The 20,121-nt window shown below is 36.0% G+C and overlaps 1 protein-coding gene across 6 annotated transcripts in view; it reads left to right on the plus strand.

The window, feature by feature from the left end:
- CDK14 (cyclin dependent kinase 14) overlaps nucleotides 1-20,121 on the plus strand; it is a 689,971-nt gene that overhangs the window by 238,441 nt on the left and 431,409 nt on the right. For all 6 annotated transcript variants that reach the window (XM_074379395.1, XM_074379396.1, XM_010345161.3 and 3 more), the window contains 2 exons: nucleotides 2,320-2,565; nucleotides 12,936-13,030. In XM_074379395.1, coding sequence (XP_074235496.1) covers nucleotides 2,320-2,565; nucleotides 12,936-13,030 — 341 coding nt within the window. The remainder of the gene's footprint in view (nucleotides 1-2,319; nucleotides 2,566-12,935; nucleotides 13,031-20,121) is intronic.

Below are 20,121 nucleotides of genomic sequence, written 5' to 3' on the forward strand. Positions count from 1 at the left end.
TTCCTGATAGTAATATTGGCAATGCATATTTTCTACTATTTTTTTTTCCTTTGTCTGTCTTGCTAGAGGTTCATTATTTACAAAGCATCTTCTCTGAAAACTGGCTTTTGGTTTTATTGATTTTCTGTTTTCTATTTCATTTATATCCACTTTCATATTTATTGTTTCAGCCTTCTCCTTATTTTGCTTTATATTTGCTCCTTTTTTGTTGTTGTTATTGTTTTTTTTAAGTATTTTAAGGTGGAAGTTGAGGTCATTGCTTTGAGACCTTTCTTCTGTTCTCTGTTCACTTATTATTACAGTTTTTCCTGCAGCTAAAGTACTGCTTTAGCTGAATCTCACCATTTTCATATTTTGTGTTACTATTATCATTTAGTCCAAGATGCTTTCTAATTGCCTTTCTGTATTAATTTAGTTATCAACTGTATTCTGTCATCCTTATCTTTTACTTTCTCTCTGTGTTTTAAATAATTTGATTTCAGTAGGCCCTTACATTTTCTTTTCTTTCAAATTTTCTGTTTGTGGTTCATTGACTTCTTAGGCCCGTGTATTTATAAATTAATTGCCTCAGTGATGTGGGTGGTTTATTATCTATGGACTTCACATCCTTTAGAAGAATGCAAAAACCCTTAAAAATATTGCATGCTCCAAAAGACTTGTAATAAATTTTTACTTTTTGATCATGTCTAGAGGACTCTGCCTTGAGTCTTTTAAAATCATCTTCACCTGTTTTCTCACATACTAAAAAGTATGATAATACTCTTTTCATTTGACTTAGTTCGAATTCAGCCTGTGCTTAATAGTTGAGACATACTCTTAGGACTGGGTTGATGTTTAACAATTAAAAACTTTTTGTTTAAAAAACTTGAAATGGCTTATTTTAATTATACATACTTTTTTACTTTAGTGGATTTAGAAACATTACATAAGTTGGCATATTTATTATAAAATTCATACAATATGAGAGTGTAAAAAAAATTGCTTATCTTACCCATTACCCATTCAATTCTACATGTCTGGAGATATCTGATGTTAATAGTTTGGTGTGTTTTCCTGTATACTTTTCACCATGCTCAGACACTCACAAATAACTGTAACTATGTATCTGAGTCTGATTTTATATCTGTATCTGTCTATATCCATATACATAGCTACATTTATCCCCTACCTGGAATCATTCTGTACATATTAACTCTGTATATCTCTGTGGGTTCTATATTCACATACTCAACCGACCATGGATCCAAAGTATGTATTCAAAAACTTGATATTTTTACTTTAACAATGTGGGCTTTTCATAAATATCTTCTGTTTTTCTGCTTTTGATAGCATATAGGGATATGGGAACTTTTTACAAGAAGAAAGTTCTAAAAGCAATTTTATTTAGAGTTATCTTTTCTTTAGAGAGAATTAAATTAGGTAGTTTTACAGACAAGCTAGAGGCTGCCAAATTATTTAATAAGGACAACAAAGTCTCCAGAGTATAGGGAAAATGACAGGCTTAGAACATAAAGTGAAAAGCAAGGAACAAAAATCACAGAGACTGAAATAAAATGAGAGAGTGGGGCAGGCTGGGCAGGAAAAGAATGCGTGAAGAAGGAGGGAGACGGGAAGGAAGTGGAGGTCTAGTGGAGTAATGTAAACAAAATTTTGAAATGAATGCTCTTTGCTGTTTTTCTTTTACAATGTTATTTATTTTTTATCCATTAGCTTTGAAATAAAGAAAACTCCCACCATTGTCCTCAGTTCTTTAACATCTCTAACCGTTAGCTCCATTCATTCCAATTTGGAGATGAAATCAAGATGGGGACAGATTTTCAGCATACATTTTCATACGTACAACTTTTAAACAACATAATGCCTTTTCTTTCTCTAGCCTAGGTTAGTGGCTTACACGATGATGATCCATCATTAAAGTGCACATCTGATTCGCCCAACTATTTTTTTTTTTTTTTTTTTAAATTAAGGCCAGTTATCCAACCTCTTAATGATTCAGAAATAAACTACTTAACAGTCGTATGGTAAAACATGTGACCGAGTTCAAGAATCATCTTAGGGTACTACGAGAAGTCTAGGCCTTAAGTTTCCCTTTTTAGAGGCAGTTATTTTAGTGTAAGCCTTAAGTGAATATAAGCAGAATGATTGTGAGGAATTTTTTGTACTGTACTGTAATGTATGCTGATGCAGCTTTTAGAATGTGGGCTTTTTGGGTATTTCCTGAAACTGAAATTGGCATGCTTTCTAGAGTAATATATTGGCATGTTTAGTGATATTAAAGTTGCAGTGAAGAGTTCTGAATTTAATTTCTTCTTTTCTCAGATATGTGTCACAAAGATGTCTACACGGAATTGCCAGGGAATGGACTCAGTGATCAAACCCCTGGACACAATTCCTGAGGATAAAAAAGTCAGAGTTCAGAGGACACAGAGCACTTTTGACCCATTTGAGAAACCAACTAATCAAGTAAAGAGGGTGCATTCTGAGAACAATGCTTGCATTAACTTTAAGACCTCCTCCACTGGCAAAGAGTCACCTAAAGTTAGGCGGCACTCCAGCCCCAGCTCGGTAAGTGGTCTTCTTGTTTATCACTGTGTAAACAGAAAGAGTAGCCCTCTTACAATAGTAGCATGCTGTGCTGGAAGACAGCACAGGGCTTTATCAGTGCCTTATTATGCATTCTCTCCCAGGGTGGTTGAATGTTTTGGAAGAGAGAGAGCAAACTATATATGGACTCCTTATTTATAAGCACTAAGCAAGCAAATGAATGAAATGATTCAACTTATTTTTGGAAAAATCATTCCCCTCGCCATTGTTTCTAGTTAGAGGAATTTATGGTTAAAAGTCTTTTGTGTTTTAAACTCTTGGAGAGGTTATTGAACTTTACTGTGTAGGCAGTAAGGGTAGTTTTGAAATTAGCAAATTCACAAAGAATTTCATTGCAGAATACATGTCAAAATTTGTTCACTGGTGTTAATCCATTTTTTTTTTTTTTTTTTTTTTTTTTGTGGGGCAGGGGGAGTAGTGTGCCAGTCTTTGTCATGTGACGTCTCTAAAATGACAAATTGAAGTTCTTTTCCAGGACAGACCCCTGTACTGAATGGAAAATGCTGGAGTAGAAATCTGTATAGGGCAGATTCAATAGGACCAAAGGAAAGAAAATGTCCAGAAAGAAGTGTTTGAGGAAAACAGACTTTAGACATAAGTAGTGATTTACAAGTTAGAAAGGAATACGTCAAGAGAGAATGTTCTCTGTTCTATATCTATTCCCCAATACATTTCTTTCCTATTTTTGGCTTAAATTACTATACATTATTTACAGTCATATGATAATGTAAATTTTGGTCATAGTGAAACTACAAGTTTGCTATATTCACACTAAATTTCCTTCGTTGCACAACTTTTTGATTTTCTTACTTGACATGGTCTACTTTTCCTTTGTTCAAATTAATATAATTTTAAACACAATTTGAGGCCCGAAACTATTTGACAAAACTGTGAAATACCTCCGAGAAATCAGATAATCTATCAGTTTTTCTCCCCCACATAGTCCTAATTTAATATAGGTTGTTAATCTCTGATCCTATAGTCCTAAGGCTTCCTTTTCTGAGAATTTTTTCCTCCTTTTTTAAATGTTAAATATCCATTATCTGGGCTACATGTCTTGGTCTTGGTTTATTTCATTATTTTAAAGTATATCCTCCAATAGCTTCTTGAGAAAGGGTGATGGGGGATTTGCCCATATGACTATGTTTTTATCCATTGTTTATTATTTGATTAATAATCTGGCTGATTATATGATTCTAGTTTAGAAAATAATTTTTTCTTAGAGTTTTGAAATCTTGTTTTATTTTTTTCTAAGTGCCTAGATTGTATTGAAATCCCTAGACTATTCTGATTTCTCAGTTCATTCTTTATCTGCTTTTTTCTTTGTGGAATTTTCTAGGATTTTATTTTTATCCCTGGTGTCATCCTTCTTCTTGGTATTCAATGGCTGTTTTTAATTTTCAAGTTAATTTTTTTTCAGTTTCAACAAGTTTTCTTATATATTTAATTTTTTCTTTTAATCTCTCTCATTTAAAAGAACATTTTTATTAGATGGATGTTGGCATTATTGGATTGATCTTCTAGTTAGCTTATCCTTTTCCTATTATTTTAAATCTGTTTTTTTTAATGTTCTGGTTTTTTTTTTTAACTTTAATTTTTAACCCATCAATTGCACTTTTAATTCTACTAACAGTTATTTCCATGAACTTTTTCTTATTCTTTGAATGCTCTTTTAAAAATTATTCTGTTCTATTTCAGTGAATAATATATCACTTCATGTCTTTCTGAGGATACTAAACATAGATTAGGAAATTTTTTTTCCTTTTATATATTCTCTGAATTATTTCTGGATTTCCTTTGAGTTTCTTGTTTCTGTTTATTTGTTTTGGTCTCTGCCTTACCTGTTGAGGTTTTTGGTGAGTCTGTTTCATGCCTCTTGCAGAGAAACTGTTGGCTCTCAGTTTATGTTATGAGTAATGTACTCAAAAGTTGATTGGAAGCTTTGTGCCTGGGTGGCTTGTTAATTGGTGAGCTTCAGCTTAGGGACTCTTGGTGAAGACCTAGTCATCTTATTTTAGTACTCGCAAATGTTACTATCTCTATTTATTATTATATTTTTGTTATTGGGTAGTTCTCCCAAAATGGACTTACCCAGTTTATTTTTTAGGACATATAAACATAGCTGTTACTATTCTGAGACGATCAAGAAGGGACTGAGGACCCTTCGGTTCTCAATGCAGACTTTCTTATGTTTTTTTTCCCATTCATTATGACTCTTGAATATGATATCCACTCTGCCTGGTATCCAAGCCCCAGTCAAATACTCTGATTCAGCCACTTCAAAGAATACATCTCTGGTGGGACTAGGAAGGGGTAGGTGGCTGCCCAAGGGAGACTAGGGGCAAAGACCTCCTCTTTAAATTTACTACAACTAATCATATCATTTGTAGCCCCACTTTCAACTTCAGCTACAAATTCTTGAGTATTTTGGGGATTCTGAAGTATGAATTGACTTATTTCTTACTAGCTTATGCTTTGGATCATGTAGGTATCAGGATTTTTCATTTCACTCATCCTAGGCAATGTGACCTCTCATCTGTTTGTCTCCTGTCTTCACATTTTTATTTCTATCTTGTCTGTAGTCTTCTCTTTACTCATTTTCATTGCCATTATGGATTTTAATTTCACTATTGTTTTGGTATGAATTGGTAAAGGGGAGAGATAAATTCATGTGTTCAAGCCATCAAGTTTTACTGGAAATTTCCTCTGTTTCTCCATTGTATTTTTAACTTTCTTTAGATCCTCTTGGGCTTACCCTTTTCTGGTTCACTCTGGGATGACTTATTTTAAATATATACTAGGAAATTTATATTTCTTTTCGTAGGAACTGCTTTGCTTTCTTTTCATTTTGGGAATATTTGCTTCCCTTCCATGTGCCCTGGAAAAATGTCTTTGCTCTTACCTTATCAAGCTGGAAATGGTTTTATCTTTTAGCAGGATGCTATAATATTCTTTTTTTTGAGTCCTTTATGCCTGCTGCCTTTTTGTTCTCTCCCCTGTTGTGATAAGAAGTACTTTATTACAGGTTTTTTTTTTTTTTGGTGGAAAGATTAATTTCCACTGGATTCTGAATTGAGCAGAAATTGGACACAGTGACACTTCTTACGTAACACCATTTTACGTACTCTGCAGCAGTGTAAAGGTTTGATCAGTTCATAGCCATGGGAAAGCAAGGGAGCATTACAGACACAGGTGTTATTTTTAACGATGCTTAGAGGATGTAACTATGGCTGATAAACATCAAAGGAAGACTCTTTTTCTTTAAGGGTCATCAGGATTAATGTCATACCTTTATTTTATCTTTGTGTCTTTTAAAATATTAGTTATCTTTTATAGGCTCCAAGAATAGAGCTGAAAAGGAAGGAGAAGGTGATATAAGTGTGACATTGCAGCTGCTGTTTTAATGTGGAAAACATTGTTTTTTGTAAATACTGTGGTAGAAACTATTTTAAAATACCATGCCTTCCCAACTGTATACGGCTATATGCTCTTCACAGACAGGCTATTGTATGTTAGAATCCTTGACTGAAATCAAGAAACCAAGAATGCCTTGACCTCAGTGGCCATCATGATAATGTAAACTTTCTGATTGTTTTTTTTCTTTCTTCCAGATAGTGGACTTTAAAAGTTAGGCAAAATATAAAGAATATGATTTTTTTTAATAGTGGTATACTTTAAGAGGATGTTAGACAAGTTTGTATATTTGTTTCAGGCATATATTGAGTGCCCACTTTTCATAGGACTAATCTCTGTGTAGTGTTTAATACTGTCACTGATGTGACAAACCTTCCCTCCTCTATTCCTGCCACCTCCCCTAACCCAGCTGTGCTCCTGAGTAGCTACTGTTCTTGGGAGGACTATGGGAGATTTTCTGTCTTGCCAGACCAATTTAGAAGGGATTTCATTGAGTTGTGCTGTCAGAAGCTGAGCTTAAAGACAGCATATTTTCAGAAACTCATATTTAGTTTAAGGTCCTCTCTATATTCCATAAATTGCTCCAAATTTACCTCTTTCATCACCACAAAAATCTATATCCCACGATAGGCAGGCCTAATCTGGAGATGTGGGAGGAAGATGCAAACCTGCAAATGAGAGTTTCACTTCAGTTTTTAGATACTTGTTCTTGGGGTGTGGTGGGTGTCTCATCTTGGTAGAAAATTCTCAGATAGAACCAAGCCCCCTTGTCAGGTTTTTACCATGTGTGGTGTTTGGATCCGTACCTCTGTCCAGCACCTTGATCTATTTTATGATCGAGTTGCCTGTCAGTGATGCATTACCTTAGTGTGGCCGTAATAGGGCTATCAGTACTGGATGATAAAGCTTGTTCTAGAGAGCAGAGGCAAAAGAAAAATCCTTCTTTAATGGGGTCACATGCTTCTGATTGAATCTTTCCTCTCTCACCCTTACAGCCACTCTCACAATTACAGTATAATGTAGTAGAGAAGTGATTCTCCATTGTGGTTTTTCTCAAGTCAGAGAAAACTCAACAATTTTAAGCAAGGGGTTATGTGTGAGGTTTAAAACCAGTTTTCAATGAAGTCAGTATCAAGCTATGCACATTCTTACTGGATATCAGGGTATCATTACAGTGAACACTAAGATATACTCATGAAGTTTATAAAAATGCAATTCAGACACCCATCCTTGCTTCTGGGAGTGGGTTTCAATAGAAGACAGACTGAAACATGTTTAATATTTCCTCCATGTAGGTGGGAGTTAGAACTCTGTGGGAATATTTCACCAGTATAATAGTAACAAAGAAAAGCATTCTCAATTCTGATCATCTTGATTTGAATTCTAGTTCTGCCAGTAACTAGAGGATTTCAGATGAGTTACTTTATTTTTCCAGTATGTAAATTATTCATGTTCAAATGGGGATAGTAATAGAACCAACCTCATGGTGGTATTATAGAGATTAAGTTTAGGTATTATAGAGATTAAGATTAGCTTAAGGTCTGGTACATAATCACTTGATATTAGTTAGTAATTGTTATTATTATCACACAAACAATGAACTAGAGCTGTCAAGGGCCAAGAACACCTTTATGGCAGGGTGACAAACATTGTTCAGCTGGAACATTATATGCACTTTTCAGTATCCATGTCCACATTCCCCTCCACTGATACAGACAATTGATGATTCTCTATACTTTAATTTGGTTTTAAAAAAATGTATTAACATCATCTCATTAAATTTCACATCTCTATATAGTTAGTGTCTGTTAGAAATTGTTGATTAGCCCTCTATTTCCATGTCTCAAAAGTGATATCTCAAGCTACACTCTAAGTAGGGAAGTGATAAGCAGAGAATAGTTGTCCTATAAAGCTGTTTCTCATTCATCCACATACCTTACATCAAAGAGCCAAAGATAATGTTTAAGGTCAACTACACCTTGGCTTTCTCTATCACATTTATTTAAATGTGATGATTTAATAAGGTTGCAAGGAAAAAAAGACAAATGAAAGGCCTCAACTTTAATTATTTAAAAAAACCCTCTCCTTCTGAGTTAATCTTCTTTTACTCATTTGATAGGAAGAATTTTATTATTGGCGTCTTTAAAGACTCGCTTTATAATTTTATTGGTGACCTCTTTAAAGACTCACTTTATAAGAATCTAACTCTCAAAGCTGAGACTGTCTTTTAGATGCATCCTATTCCACAGGCCTATTCTTTTACAGACTAGGAAAGTTTTTAGAAAGTCTTTGATTCTTCCTGTGGAGTCAGCACGATTGATTCATAAGTTACAGAGTATTTCCACAATGTCTACTTATCAGTTTCACAGGGCAAATAATATTGATTGTTTTACCACCAAATGTGGCAAAATATTAATTTTCTGCCATTATAGTGTTAACAGAATGTAGAATACAACCATAGCAATTAATGCATCTAAATCCATTTAATTTAATAGACTACTTCGTACCATTAGCATCTTTCTTTACTAAATCTTTCTTCTGAATGAATGGAGATTGTTTTATTTTCAAAATGTCCTTATTTTTCTAATTTTCTCAGTTCAGTTTCTTCAAGTAGTAAGTTTAATATGGTCTATGCCTTAAAAACAATTGCATTAACTCTTTTATACAAAGCCATCTATGTAGAATATATCATTTTTAGAAAATTACTTGTGCCTTTCCAGAAAGAGACAGTTTTGGCTTTCTATTCTCTTGCCAAGTGGTGACTATGTTTTATACTTACTCTAACTAGTCATTAGCAGTTTATCTCCTAATAAGAATGAAAAGGTAATTTTCTGCTGGTACATTTTTCTTTAAGTTAGACTGGATTCATTCTTAAAGGAGCACAAAAGCAAACACACAGACCTCTCATTCTGATTTTAAATAATTTAGAGTGGAACTGTGAACACAATATTTTCCCCATTGAAGATCATTTTATACTGAAGTTTAATATAGGTTTTAAAATTTCTATTTAAAACTTGGGCTCAGAAGGGTGATGGTAAAGTGTGACATTCTCAAGCTGTTTCCTGGTGATGAAAAATGCATGAGAACATAACCCACACAGGACTAGTCAGGCGACTTTGAATGTAATTTTCCATTAAATTTTACTTGATTTAACTCAACACATGGTTTGTATCTTACAAATTTCTTGAATAAAAAAATAAGTGGTCCTAAATGAATGTAATACTTAAAGAGCTCATCATTGTAATCATAGTTTAAATTACATGGAACTGAGTTAAATTCCTAGAAAAACAGCTTATACCCTCCCTTCCTTTCTTTTTTTCCTTCCTTTCCTTTCTATATTAATTTTTGAACTAGCTTTGTCCTTCATATATATATGTATGTATATATAGAGAGAGAGAATTATGGGCTGAATGGTGTTCCCTTAAAATTCCCATCTTGAAGTCCCAGCCCCCAGTACCTCAAAACGTAACCGTATTTGAAGATACGGTTTTTTTTTTTTAAAGAGGTGACTAAATTAAAATTAGGTCATTAAGTATGACCCTATATAATATGACTGGTATCCTTATAAGTAGTGTAGAGACACCAGGGATCCAGTCAGCCAGAGGGAAGGCCATGTGAGGGCACATGAGAAGGTGGCCATCTGCAAGCCAAGGAGAGAGGACTCAGGAGAAGCAAACTTGCCAAAACCTTGATCTTGGACTTCTAGCTTCCAGAACTGTGAAAAAAAAATTTTTGTTGTTGTTGAAGTCACCCAGTCTGTGTTTGGTTATGACACTTTTAGCAAACCATACATATGTATAAAATAAACCCTTGTTATTTGGTTAAGATATTTTCTTTAAACACTGTTAATTTGTGTTGGTAGTTTTGTTTCCCCATACTGAGTGCTAGCAAAATTTGTGCTGCTACTTTTGTTTTCTCATACTGAGTGCTAAATGGGAGCAGATTACTTAGATGGCTTTGCTTTAAGGAAAAATATTTAATTGAAATTCAGTGTATGGTCTTGGGCAAATTGGTATTTCTGGGAGGTTTTCATTTTTATACATTTATATTAGAGTAGATGATGCCGACAGTGTTATGTAGCTCTGGGAGCTCTGATTTTGTGAAGGCAGGAATTCTATTTTTGGTCTATATTTCATTATAAAATTAGTAATCATGGAGCTTGAGGAGGAATTGACCCCACATTGAATGCTTGGTCAGGAAATGGGTTACTATGGTGTCCAGCTGTGGCAGATTGAGTACTTGACCTTAGAAGCTTTCTTGCAGCAAGCACTTACTAATTTTCCAGCAGTTCTGTCAGCATTTGACACAGTCATTCTTCCTTTGAAGGGGCCACTGTCTAGAGCAGGCGTCCCCAAACTATGGCCCGCGGGCCGCATGTGGCCCCCTGAGGCCATTTATCCGGCTCCCCACCGCACGTCAGGAAGGGGCACCTCTTTCATTGGTGGTCAGTGAGAGGAGCACAGTATGTGGCGGCCCTCCAACGGTCTGAGGGACAGTGAACTGGCCCCCTGTGTAAAAAGTTTGGGGACGCCTGGTCTAGGGATAGGCTGGATTAGTAGTTGTGACTCTCAGATATGAACTTGTTTGCTTATTTTTTTCTTAATATTAATGATGAGCAATAGAAGTTGCCTGATAATACCTCCTCAGTCTGTGTTGCTTTAGGCTATCATGTGCTATGTGTATCTGTAAAGATCAGACTTTAGATTTTGCAAAAATTTATTTAGTTCCACACATGAATTAAGTTCTTTTTCATTACACAGAATGAGGAAGCAATCTCATGGAAGTTTATGTGTAGTGGGTTGACTTCAACCATTGAGCCTTTAGAATATTTACAGGTGAATTGGGTTAGTAGAAAATTTGACTATGTACCTGTTTTCTACAATCTCTGTGGCATTAATTTAATATTTATGTTTAAAATTCTTCTTACCTTTGGAGTGTCAACTTGCCTTCCAAGGTTTTAGATTCTCTGCCCACTGAATTTTATCCTTCTTTTTCAGGATATTGCTTTTCCTAAAATGCTTTGTGATGTTTGGTTGTATTTGTATTTGAGAATCACTGTCAGTTTATTTTATTTTCTGTAAATTGTCTCTACTGATTGTGTAAAAGAGATTACAGCCTGGGGGTTAAGAGACATTGCTTTTTCTCTGAATATTGACTACTTGAGTCCTTACTCTGCTCAGATATTGCATTCTAAGCCGTCTCCTGTGCAGATGCCTCTGCAGCTTGCTTGGGAGAACACTGCAGTCTCAACTGTTTATGTGTTGATTAGTCTCATGTTCACCTAGAGGTTCTTGCTTCTTTTATTGAATAGTCTTCTCCTCCTTTTATTGAATAATCAGCCTTTTCTCTTAAGTTTTGATTTTAGTTACTGTCTTTCAGAATTCTTCAAATTTCTGATTAGATATTGGCACTCTTTTTTGTTTTCTGTTTCTAATTCTGATTTATTATTTTTGAAAATTAACTTTTCAGTCACAATGGGGTATTTTGGGTAGGAAGGAGGTAAGAAATGTTCAACTGGCCACATAAAATCTGTAAAAATAGTGTGAGTCAGAATCACTGCCCACATGTTGTGTGTTTTTGGTAAGTGGTACAAGAGTATACTCAAAAGTAGTGTTCAAGCCCAACTTCTAGAATACAAGTTCTAAACTTCTAAAGTTGGTTATTTATGAAGTACCACAAATATCAGAAACTTTTTATGAGTTATATATATATATATTTTTATATATATTTATATTTATATTGGATAAGATAATCTAATAAGATAGTTTTCATTTCTTATGTAATTATCATTTTCTAATATGCTTTGATATTACCCTTTTAAATAATAGCAACAGTATAATAGTATATCATTTCTTATTGAAATAGAAAGTGAATGCTTCTCTACCATAGAGGATGACACTCCCCTTTTGTTGCTCCACAGTTGAAGTTGGGGTGGGAGTTGAGCACAGCAATTTTTTAGTCCTGATGGGATGTGACCTGTCTTAAGGAAGAGTTATTTTGTGGTGGCTGTACCTTAAGGATTGATTTATGTATACACAAAATAGTTCCATTTTGTATTAATTAGTGATAGCTGAGTGGTACATCTTCTGATTATCTGTTGGAATTATCACTAAAAAGTATCAGAGGAGTAAAAGGTAAAAACTATTCTAAACTTATGGGATGTACAAAAACAGGTGGTTGGCTGGATTTGACCCATGGGCCACAGTTTGCCAGCTCCTAATTTAGAAGATTATATAATAAATAACATATAAAGTGTTCCTGATTTATTGAATAAAAAGGGGAGGGGCAGGTTAAAAAACAGTAGATACAGTGCAATTTCATTCATGTAAAAAAGCAATCATCAGCTTACAGATAGCACTGGAAAAACGGATATCAAAATGTTAACAGTGGTTCCCTGATTAGATTATGGGAATAATTTCATCCTACATTGTGTTTATTTACATTTTTTTTTTTTTAGTTTTGTACCCTGTGTATTCTGTTGTTTTGAAAAATAAATATAAGCCAGGTGCAGTGGCTCATACCTTGTAACCCCAGCACTTTGGGAGGCCGAGGAGGGCAGATCATGAGTTCAGAAGATGGAGACCATCCTAGCCAACATGATGAAACACCATCTGTACTAAAAATACAAACATTAACTGGACATGGGTGGTGCATGCCTTCAATCCCAGCTACTTGGGAGGCTGAGTCAGGAGAATAGCTTGAACTTGGGAGGCGGAGGTTGGAGTGAGCTGAGATAGTGTCACTGCATTCTAACCTAGTGACAGAACGAGTCTCTGTCTTAAAAAAATAAAAATATGCCAGAAAAAATAGTTATTTAAAAAGTGAGAGAGAATCTGTACATTATCAGCAAAATCAGGATATTTGTTGTTAATTAATTTGATGCAATATGTCTTGTTTACTTTGTGCTTCATTTTTAGCCAACAAGTCCCAAATTTGGAAAAGCTGACTCATACGAAAAACTGGAAAAACTAGGGGAAGGATCTTATGCTACAGTATACAAAGGGAAAAGCAAGTAAGTTAATTATTTTTGGAATATTTCACATGTGCAGTGTTTCTGCTCTCTTATTATTAAATAGCACTTTATTTAAATAATTCTTACTTAATATACAATAGATTTCCCTCCCTCGGGGTGTTTTTTATTTTTATTTTTGGCAAGTGTGTAAAACTCATTGGAATTGGTATATGCTGCTAGTAAACAGTTTTTCAGACTGTTCAATTTATTTTTCTGTTTAACACTCCTCCCCACAACATTGTTTTCTCTTTCTTTCAAGGGAGTTGGAACTCTCTAAGGAGAATTCATTTCCAGGTGAATTATGTGATTAATTTCTCATAGAGATTTAGTGTTGACAATAGGAATATTTGTTTGACAAAGCCAAACATATTGGCCATTCTTGGGGTCTTTTTAAATTAAGCTTTTACTCCATCTTTCAGAAATTTCTTAGTTAAGAAAAAAAGAACGGCAAACTTTTCTTTTTCTTTCTTCCTGTCTGCTTTGGCATTATGCTGTGTGTATTTTCACATAGAGAAATAACTCTCTCCTACTTTCCTTCTTTCTCTCCATTACTATCCAGGGGTCACGGTGCAGATTTTGATTCTTAAACAGCTTGTGCTCCTGTGTTTCTGATGGACCTCCTTCCTCTCCCTTATTGATCAAGGACAGAGAGATATTGTATTTAATGGCATGTAATAACTTATCTAAGTTGTAGATAACTTAATGCTATCTCTGCAATAACCACAGAAGTCACAAGCTTTGTTTTACCTTTATAACTTTACCAAACGATGTTGCAAAATAATTTTCTATGCCATCCCTGTTGTTATCTCTTTTTAAAATCTTTATAGAGGATAGAACTTTTTTTTCTTTCTTTTTCTCCCCCTGCAACAGCATTTGGCCTTGTTGCCCAGACTGGAGTATAGTGGCTTGATAACAGCTCATTGCAGCCTCAACCTCCTGGGCTCAAACAGTTCTGCCTCAGCCTCCTGAGTAGCTGGGACTACAAGCACATGCCATCATGTCTGACTATGTAAAAAAAAAATTTTAGAAACGAAATTTCTTTGTGTTGTCCAGGCTGGTCTTAAACACCTGGGCTTAAGTCATTGTTCTCTGGCCTCGGCCACCCAACGTGTTGTGATTACAGGTGTGAGCCACTGCACCAAACCTGGTTAGGACATTGTAACCTAAGTAATTAAATAAGAAGATGTAGAAGAGAAAAATTCTCTGAAGGATCATTCTAAAGACATAGTTGGAAATTTTGATTATGTGCTAATTTAGGTGATCTTAGGATTTTCAGAAGTGTGGTCTTAAACCTGTTTGTTCGTATTTCTTAAGTTTAGAAGATAAAGATGTATTTTTTATAAAGAAAGATGTGTAATGCAAAATACCATTAAGACAAAAGTCGTAGTATTAATTTTGAAAGTTGTAAAAAAAAGTTTGCAAAAATGGTGCAGAGAGCCCTCTCCATTCCACACCCAGGCAAATCTCCGGGCATTTGGAGCACCTGCTTGCCTGGTTTTGCATCCTGAGCTGTCCCACCCCTCCTGTCCAGAGGTTCTGATGTAGCAGAGCCCTCTTCACTCCATGCCCAGGCAGATCTCTAAGCATTCAAAGCACCTGCTCACCTCGCCTGGATTGGCATCCTCAGTTGCCCCACCCTTCCTGTGCAGGCATCCGGGTACAGGAGGGGCTCTTTCTGCTTCATATTCAGGCAGATTGCCAGACAGTTAAGAGTACCTGGTCACCTGGTTTAGCATCTGGAGTCACTCACTCTTCCTGTACAGAGACCATGGTGCAGCTGGGCCTTCTCTGCATTACACCCAGGCAGATGTCCAGGCATTTGGAGCACTGGTTCACCTGGAATGTCAGCCTAAGCTGCCTCAGCCTTTCTACACAATAACTCTGGTGTGGCAGGGTCCTCTCTGCTCCATGCCAGGCAAATCTCCAGAGATCTGGAACACTTAAACTCCTGGATTAGAAGTTTAGGCTGCCTCCACTTCCTGTGCAGAGACTTGGGGCTGAGGATGTTTCCCAACTTCATGCTTAGGCACACCTCTGAGTGCTTGGTGGCTTTCCACTGGATTCTCCCTCAGTGCTGGTGCTTCTGCCTGCCATCAGGGAATGACAATCTTGCCTCCCGCCCTCCAGGACTGAGAAAGGAACTCAGAACACTGTGGACTCAACAGACCAGCCTATTGCCTAATACAACAGAGAAAATCTCCCCATAAATAAGGATCAAGTATATATCCAGCCACATCGGCTGTAGTAGGCTCTTATTCATAAGTGCCATCTACTGGCTATAGGTCCAGCCAAACAGCCTTATATAAAAGCTGCTGATGGAAGTGCAGAGGACTATAGTCCAAAAGATCTTTGCAAAGCCAAAAGATCCTACCCAGCATTCTCTGCAGTCACAACACATAGGGAGTTGGGAGAAGGGAAAGGGAAAGAAAAAAATCCCAATAATATTACAGAGAAAGAAAGAAAAAGAAAAAATCCAGTCTGTACAAAAATAATTACAAAAATTATAGAACCAATGTCTCCAGATAAGAAGGAACCAGCGCAAGAATTCTGTTATCATGAAAAATCTGAATGTTATGACACCATTGAAGGATTACACTAACTCTCCAGCAATAATTCCTGACCAAAATGGAAACTCAGAAATGACAGATAAAAAATTCAAAGCATGGATTACAAGGAAGTTCAGTGAGATCCAAGATATGATTGAAAATCTACACAAAGAAACTTTTAAATCAATCCAGGAAATGAAGGAAGAGATAAGCATCTTAAAAGGAAATCAGTCAGAGCCTTTGGAATTGAAAAGCTCTCTTAAGGAATTTACATACAGTTGAGGCTGGGTGTGGTGGCTCATGCCTGTAATCCCAGCACTTTGGGAGACCAAGGCAGGCGGATCATCTGAGGTCAGGAGTTCAAGACCAGCCTGGGCAACATGATGAAACCCTGTCTCTACTAAAAATATAAAAATTAGCTGGGTGTGGTGGTGCATGCCTGTAATCTCAGCTACTCCAGAGGCTGAGGCATGAGAATCACTTGAACCAGGGAGGCAGAGGTTGCAGTGAGCTGACATCATACCACTGCACTCCAGCCTGGGCAACAGAGTAAAACTCTGTCTCCAAAAAAGCAAAACAAAACAAAACAGTTGAAAGCTTTATCAATAGCTTAGACCAAGCAGAAGAAATAATTTCAGAGCTTGAAGACCAATCTAAGTAACCCAGACAGGCAAAAATAATAAATTTTTTTTTAAATGAGCAAAGTCTTTGAGAAATATGAGTTAATGAAAAGTGATCAAATCTACAAATTATTGGCATCCCTGAGTGAGATGGAGAAAAGGTAAATAACCCGAAAAACATATTTGAGGGAATAATTCCAGAAAAATCTGATCTTGCTAGAGAAGTAGATATCCAGAGTCAGAAAATCTCTAGAACATCTGTGAGATACTGTATAAAATGAACATCACCAAGACATACTCACCAGAATGTCTAAGGTCAATACTGAAGAAAAAATGTTACAGACAGTTAGAGAAAAAAGCAAGATCACATATAAAGGAAACACCGTTAAGCTAACAGCTTGCATCTCAGTAGAAACCTTACAAGCCAGGAGAGTTTTGGAACTGTACTTATTAGGCATATACAGACTACTCCACCTGTTAACCACAGAATATACATTCTTTTCATTTGCATGTAGGACAGACGACCACATGCTCGGTCAAAAAGCAAGTCTCAATTCAAAAAAATAAAATACCATCCATACTCTTAGACCACAGTGGAATAAAAATAGGAATCAATACCAAGAAGATTTCCCCAAACGTCACAATTACGTGGAAATTAAACAACTTACTCCTGAATGATTTTTGGTTAAACAACGAAATTCAAGCAGAAGTCAAAAAATTCTTAGAAATAAATGAAAACAGAGAAACCATACCAAAATCTCTGGGATACAGCAAAAGCAGTGTAAAGAGGAAAGTTTACAGCATTAAATGGCTACCTAAAAAAGTTAGATCCTAAATTAACTTGCATCACATCCAGAGGAACTAGAAAAACAAGAACAACCTAACCCCAAAGCTAGCAGAAGAAAAGACATAACCAAAATCAGAGCAGGACTGACTGGAATTGAAACCTAAAAATCTCTTAAAAAATTAATGAAACCCAAAGTTGGTTCTTTGAAAGAATAAAGATCAATAGAGCACTAACTGATTAACAGAGGAAGAGAGAACATCCAAATTAGCACAATAAAAAATGACAAAGGTGACATTACAACTGATCTCGTCGAAATACAAAAGATTGTCAGAGACCATTAGAAAGAACTCTATGTATACAAGGTAGAAACCTAGAGGAAATAGGTAAATTTCTAGAACACATAATCTCCCAAGATTGAATCAGGAAGAAATGGAAACTCTGAACAGACCAATATCGAGTTCCACAATTGAATTAGTAGTGAAAACCTACCACCACCACCACCACCACCAATAAAAGCCCAGGACTAGATTGATTCATAGCCAAGTTCTACCAGAAGTTCAGAGAAGAGCTGGTACCAATTCAACTGAAACTACTGCAAAAAATTGAGGAGGATGGATACTGCCCTATCATTGAGGATGATGTAGCTAGCATCATCCTGATATGAACAACTGAGAAAGAAACAATGAGAAAAGAAAACTACAAGCCAATATGCCTGACAAAAATAGACACAAAAAGCCTCAACAAAATACCAGCAAACTGAATCCAGCAATGCATCAAAAAGCTAATTCACCACAATCAAGTAGGCTTCATTCCTGGGATTCAAGAATGGTTCAAAATTCACAATCAATACATGTGTTTCACCACACAACAGAATTAAGAACAAAAACCATGTGATCATTTCAATTGGTTTGCTAAAAGCCTTTGATAAAAATCCAGCATCCCTTCATGCTAAAAACCCTCAATAAGCAAGCTAGGCATTGAAGGAACATAGCTCAAAATAATAAGAGCCACCTACAACAAACCCACAGCCAATATCCTACTGAACTGATAACAGCTGGAAGCATTCTCCTAGAGAACTGGAAAAAGACAAGGATACCCACTCTTACCACTCCTGTTAAACCATAATACCAGAAGTCCTAGCCAGAGCAATCAGGCAAGAGAAATAAATAAAAGGCATCTAAATAGGAATAGAAGTCAAATTATCCTTCTTTGTTGACAATATGATTCTATACTTGGGAAACCCTAAAGACTCTGCCAAAAAGCTCCTGGAATTGATAAATGACTTTAGTACAGTTTCAGAATATAAAATCAGTGTAAAAAATCCAGCATCATTTCTATACACCAGCAACATTCAAGTTGAGAATTAAATTGAGAATGCAATTTCATTTGCAGTAGCCACAAAAAAATTAAAAGACCTAGGAAAATGTCTAACCAAAGAGGTGAAAGCTTGCCACAAGGAGTACTGTAAAACATTGCTGAAAGAAATCATAGATGACACAAACAAATGGAAAAACATTCCATGCTCTTGGATTGGAAGAATCAATATTGTTAAAATGGCCATGCTGCCCAAAGTAATCTATAGATGCAGTGCATTCCTATCAAACTACTACTGTTGTTTTTTACAGAATTAGAAAAAGGTATTCTAATATTCATATGAAACCAAAACAAGAGCTTGAATATCCAAAGCAATCGTAAGGGAAAAGAACCAAGTCAGAGGTATCACACCATATGAATTCAAACTATATTATAAGACTACAGTAACCAAAGTAGCATGGTACTAGTACAAAATAGACACATAGATCAAAGGAACAGAATAGAGAACTCAGAAGTAAAGCCACACACCTGCAACCATCTGATCTTTGACAAAGTTGACAAAAATAGGTAATGAGGAAAGGACTCCCTATTTAATAAATGTTTCTTGTGTAGATGGCTGTCCATATGCAGAAGAATGACACTGGACCCCTCCCTTTCACCATATATAAAGATGGATTGAAGATTTAAATATAAGACCTCAAAACTGTGAGGATCCTAGAAGAAAATTTAGGAAACATCATCTGAGCATTGGCCTTGGGAAACGATTTATGGCTAAGTTCACAAAAGCAATTGCAACCAAAACCAAAATTGCTGAATGGGACCAAATTGAAGAGCTTCTGCTCAGCAAAATAAACTATCAACAGAGTAAACAGAATGGGAGAAAGTATTCAGAAACTGTATCTGACAAAGATCTAATATTTGGGATCTCTGCGGAACTTATATAATTTAACAAGCAATAACTGAATAACCCCATTAAAAAGTGAGCAAAATACGTGAACAGAAACAGACACTTCTCAAAAGAAGACATTCAAGTGGCCAACAAACATGAAGAAATGCTCCGCATTACTAATCATCAGACAAATACAAATCAAAACCACAATGAGATACTATCTCATATCAGAAAGGCTATTATTAAAAGTCAAAAGCAGGTGCTGGGAAGGCTCTGTAGGAAAGGGAATGCTTGGATAGTGCTAGTGAGAATGTAAATTAGTTCAGCTACTGTGGAAATCAGTTTGGAGATTTCTCAAAGAACTTAAAACAGGAACTACCATTCATCCCAGCAGTCTCATTACTGAGTATACATCCAAAAGAAACTAAATTGTTCTACCAAAAAGACACATGCACTTTTATGTTAATCACAGTATTATTCACAATAGTTTGCTATTATGAATAGTTTGCTATGGAGTCAACCTACATGCCCATCAGTAGTGAACTGGATAAAGAAAATTTGGTACATATACACCATGGAATATTACACAGCCATTAAAAAGAATGAAATCATTCTTTGCAGCAACATGGGTGCGGCTGGAGGCCATTATCCTAAGTGAATTAATGCAGGAACAGAAAACCAAATATTGAATGTTTTCACTTATAAGTGGGAGCTAAGCATTGGGTACTCATGGACATAAGTTGGGAACAATAGACACTAAAGACCAGGTGTCCCCAAACTTTTTACACAGGGGGTCAGTTCACTGTCCCTCCGTGCCACATACTGTGCTCCTCTCACTGACCACCAATGAAAGAGGTGCCCCTTCCTGAAGTGCGGCGGGGGGCCAGATAAATGGCCTCAGGAGGCCGCATGTGGCCCGCGGGCCGTAGTTTGGG

The sequence above is a fragment of the Saimiri boliviensis genome, chromosome 10 (genome assembly GCF_048565385.1).
Source record: "Saimiri boliviensis isolate mSaiBol1 chromosome 10, mSaiBol1.pri, whole genome shotgun sequence".
Classification (NCBI taxonomy): Eukaryota; Metazoa; Chordata; class Mammalia; order Primates; family Cebidae; genus Saimiri; species Saimiri boliviensis.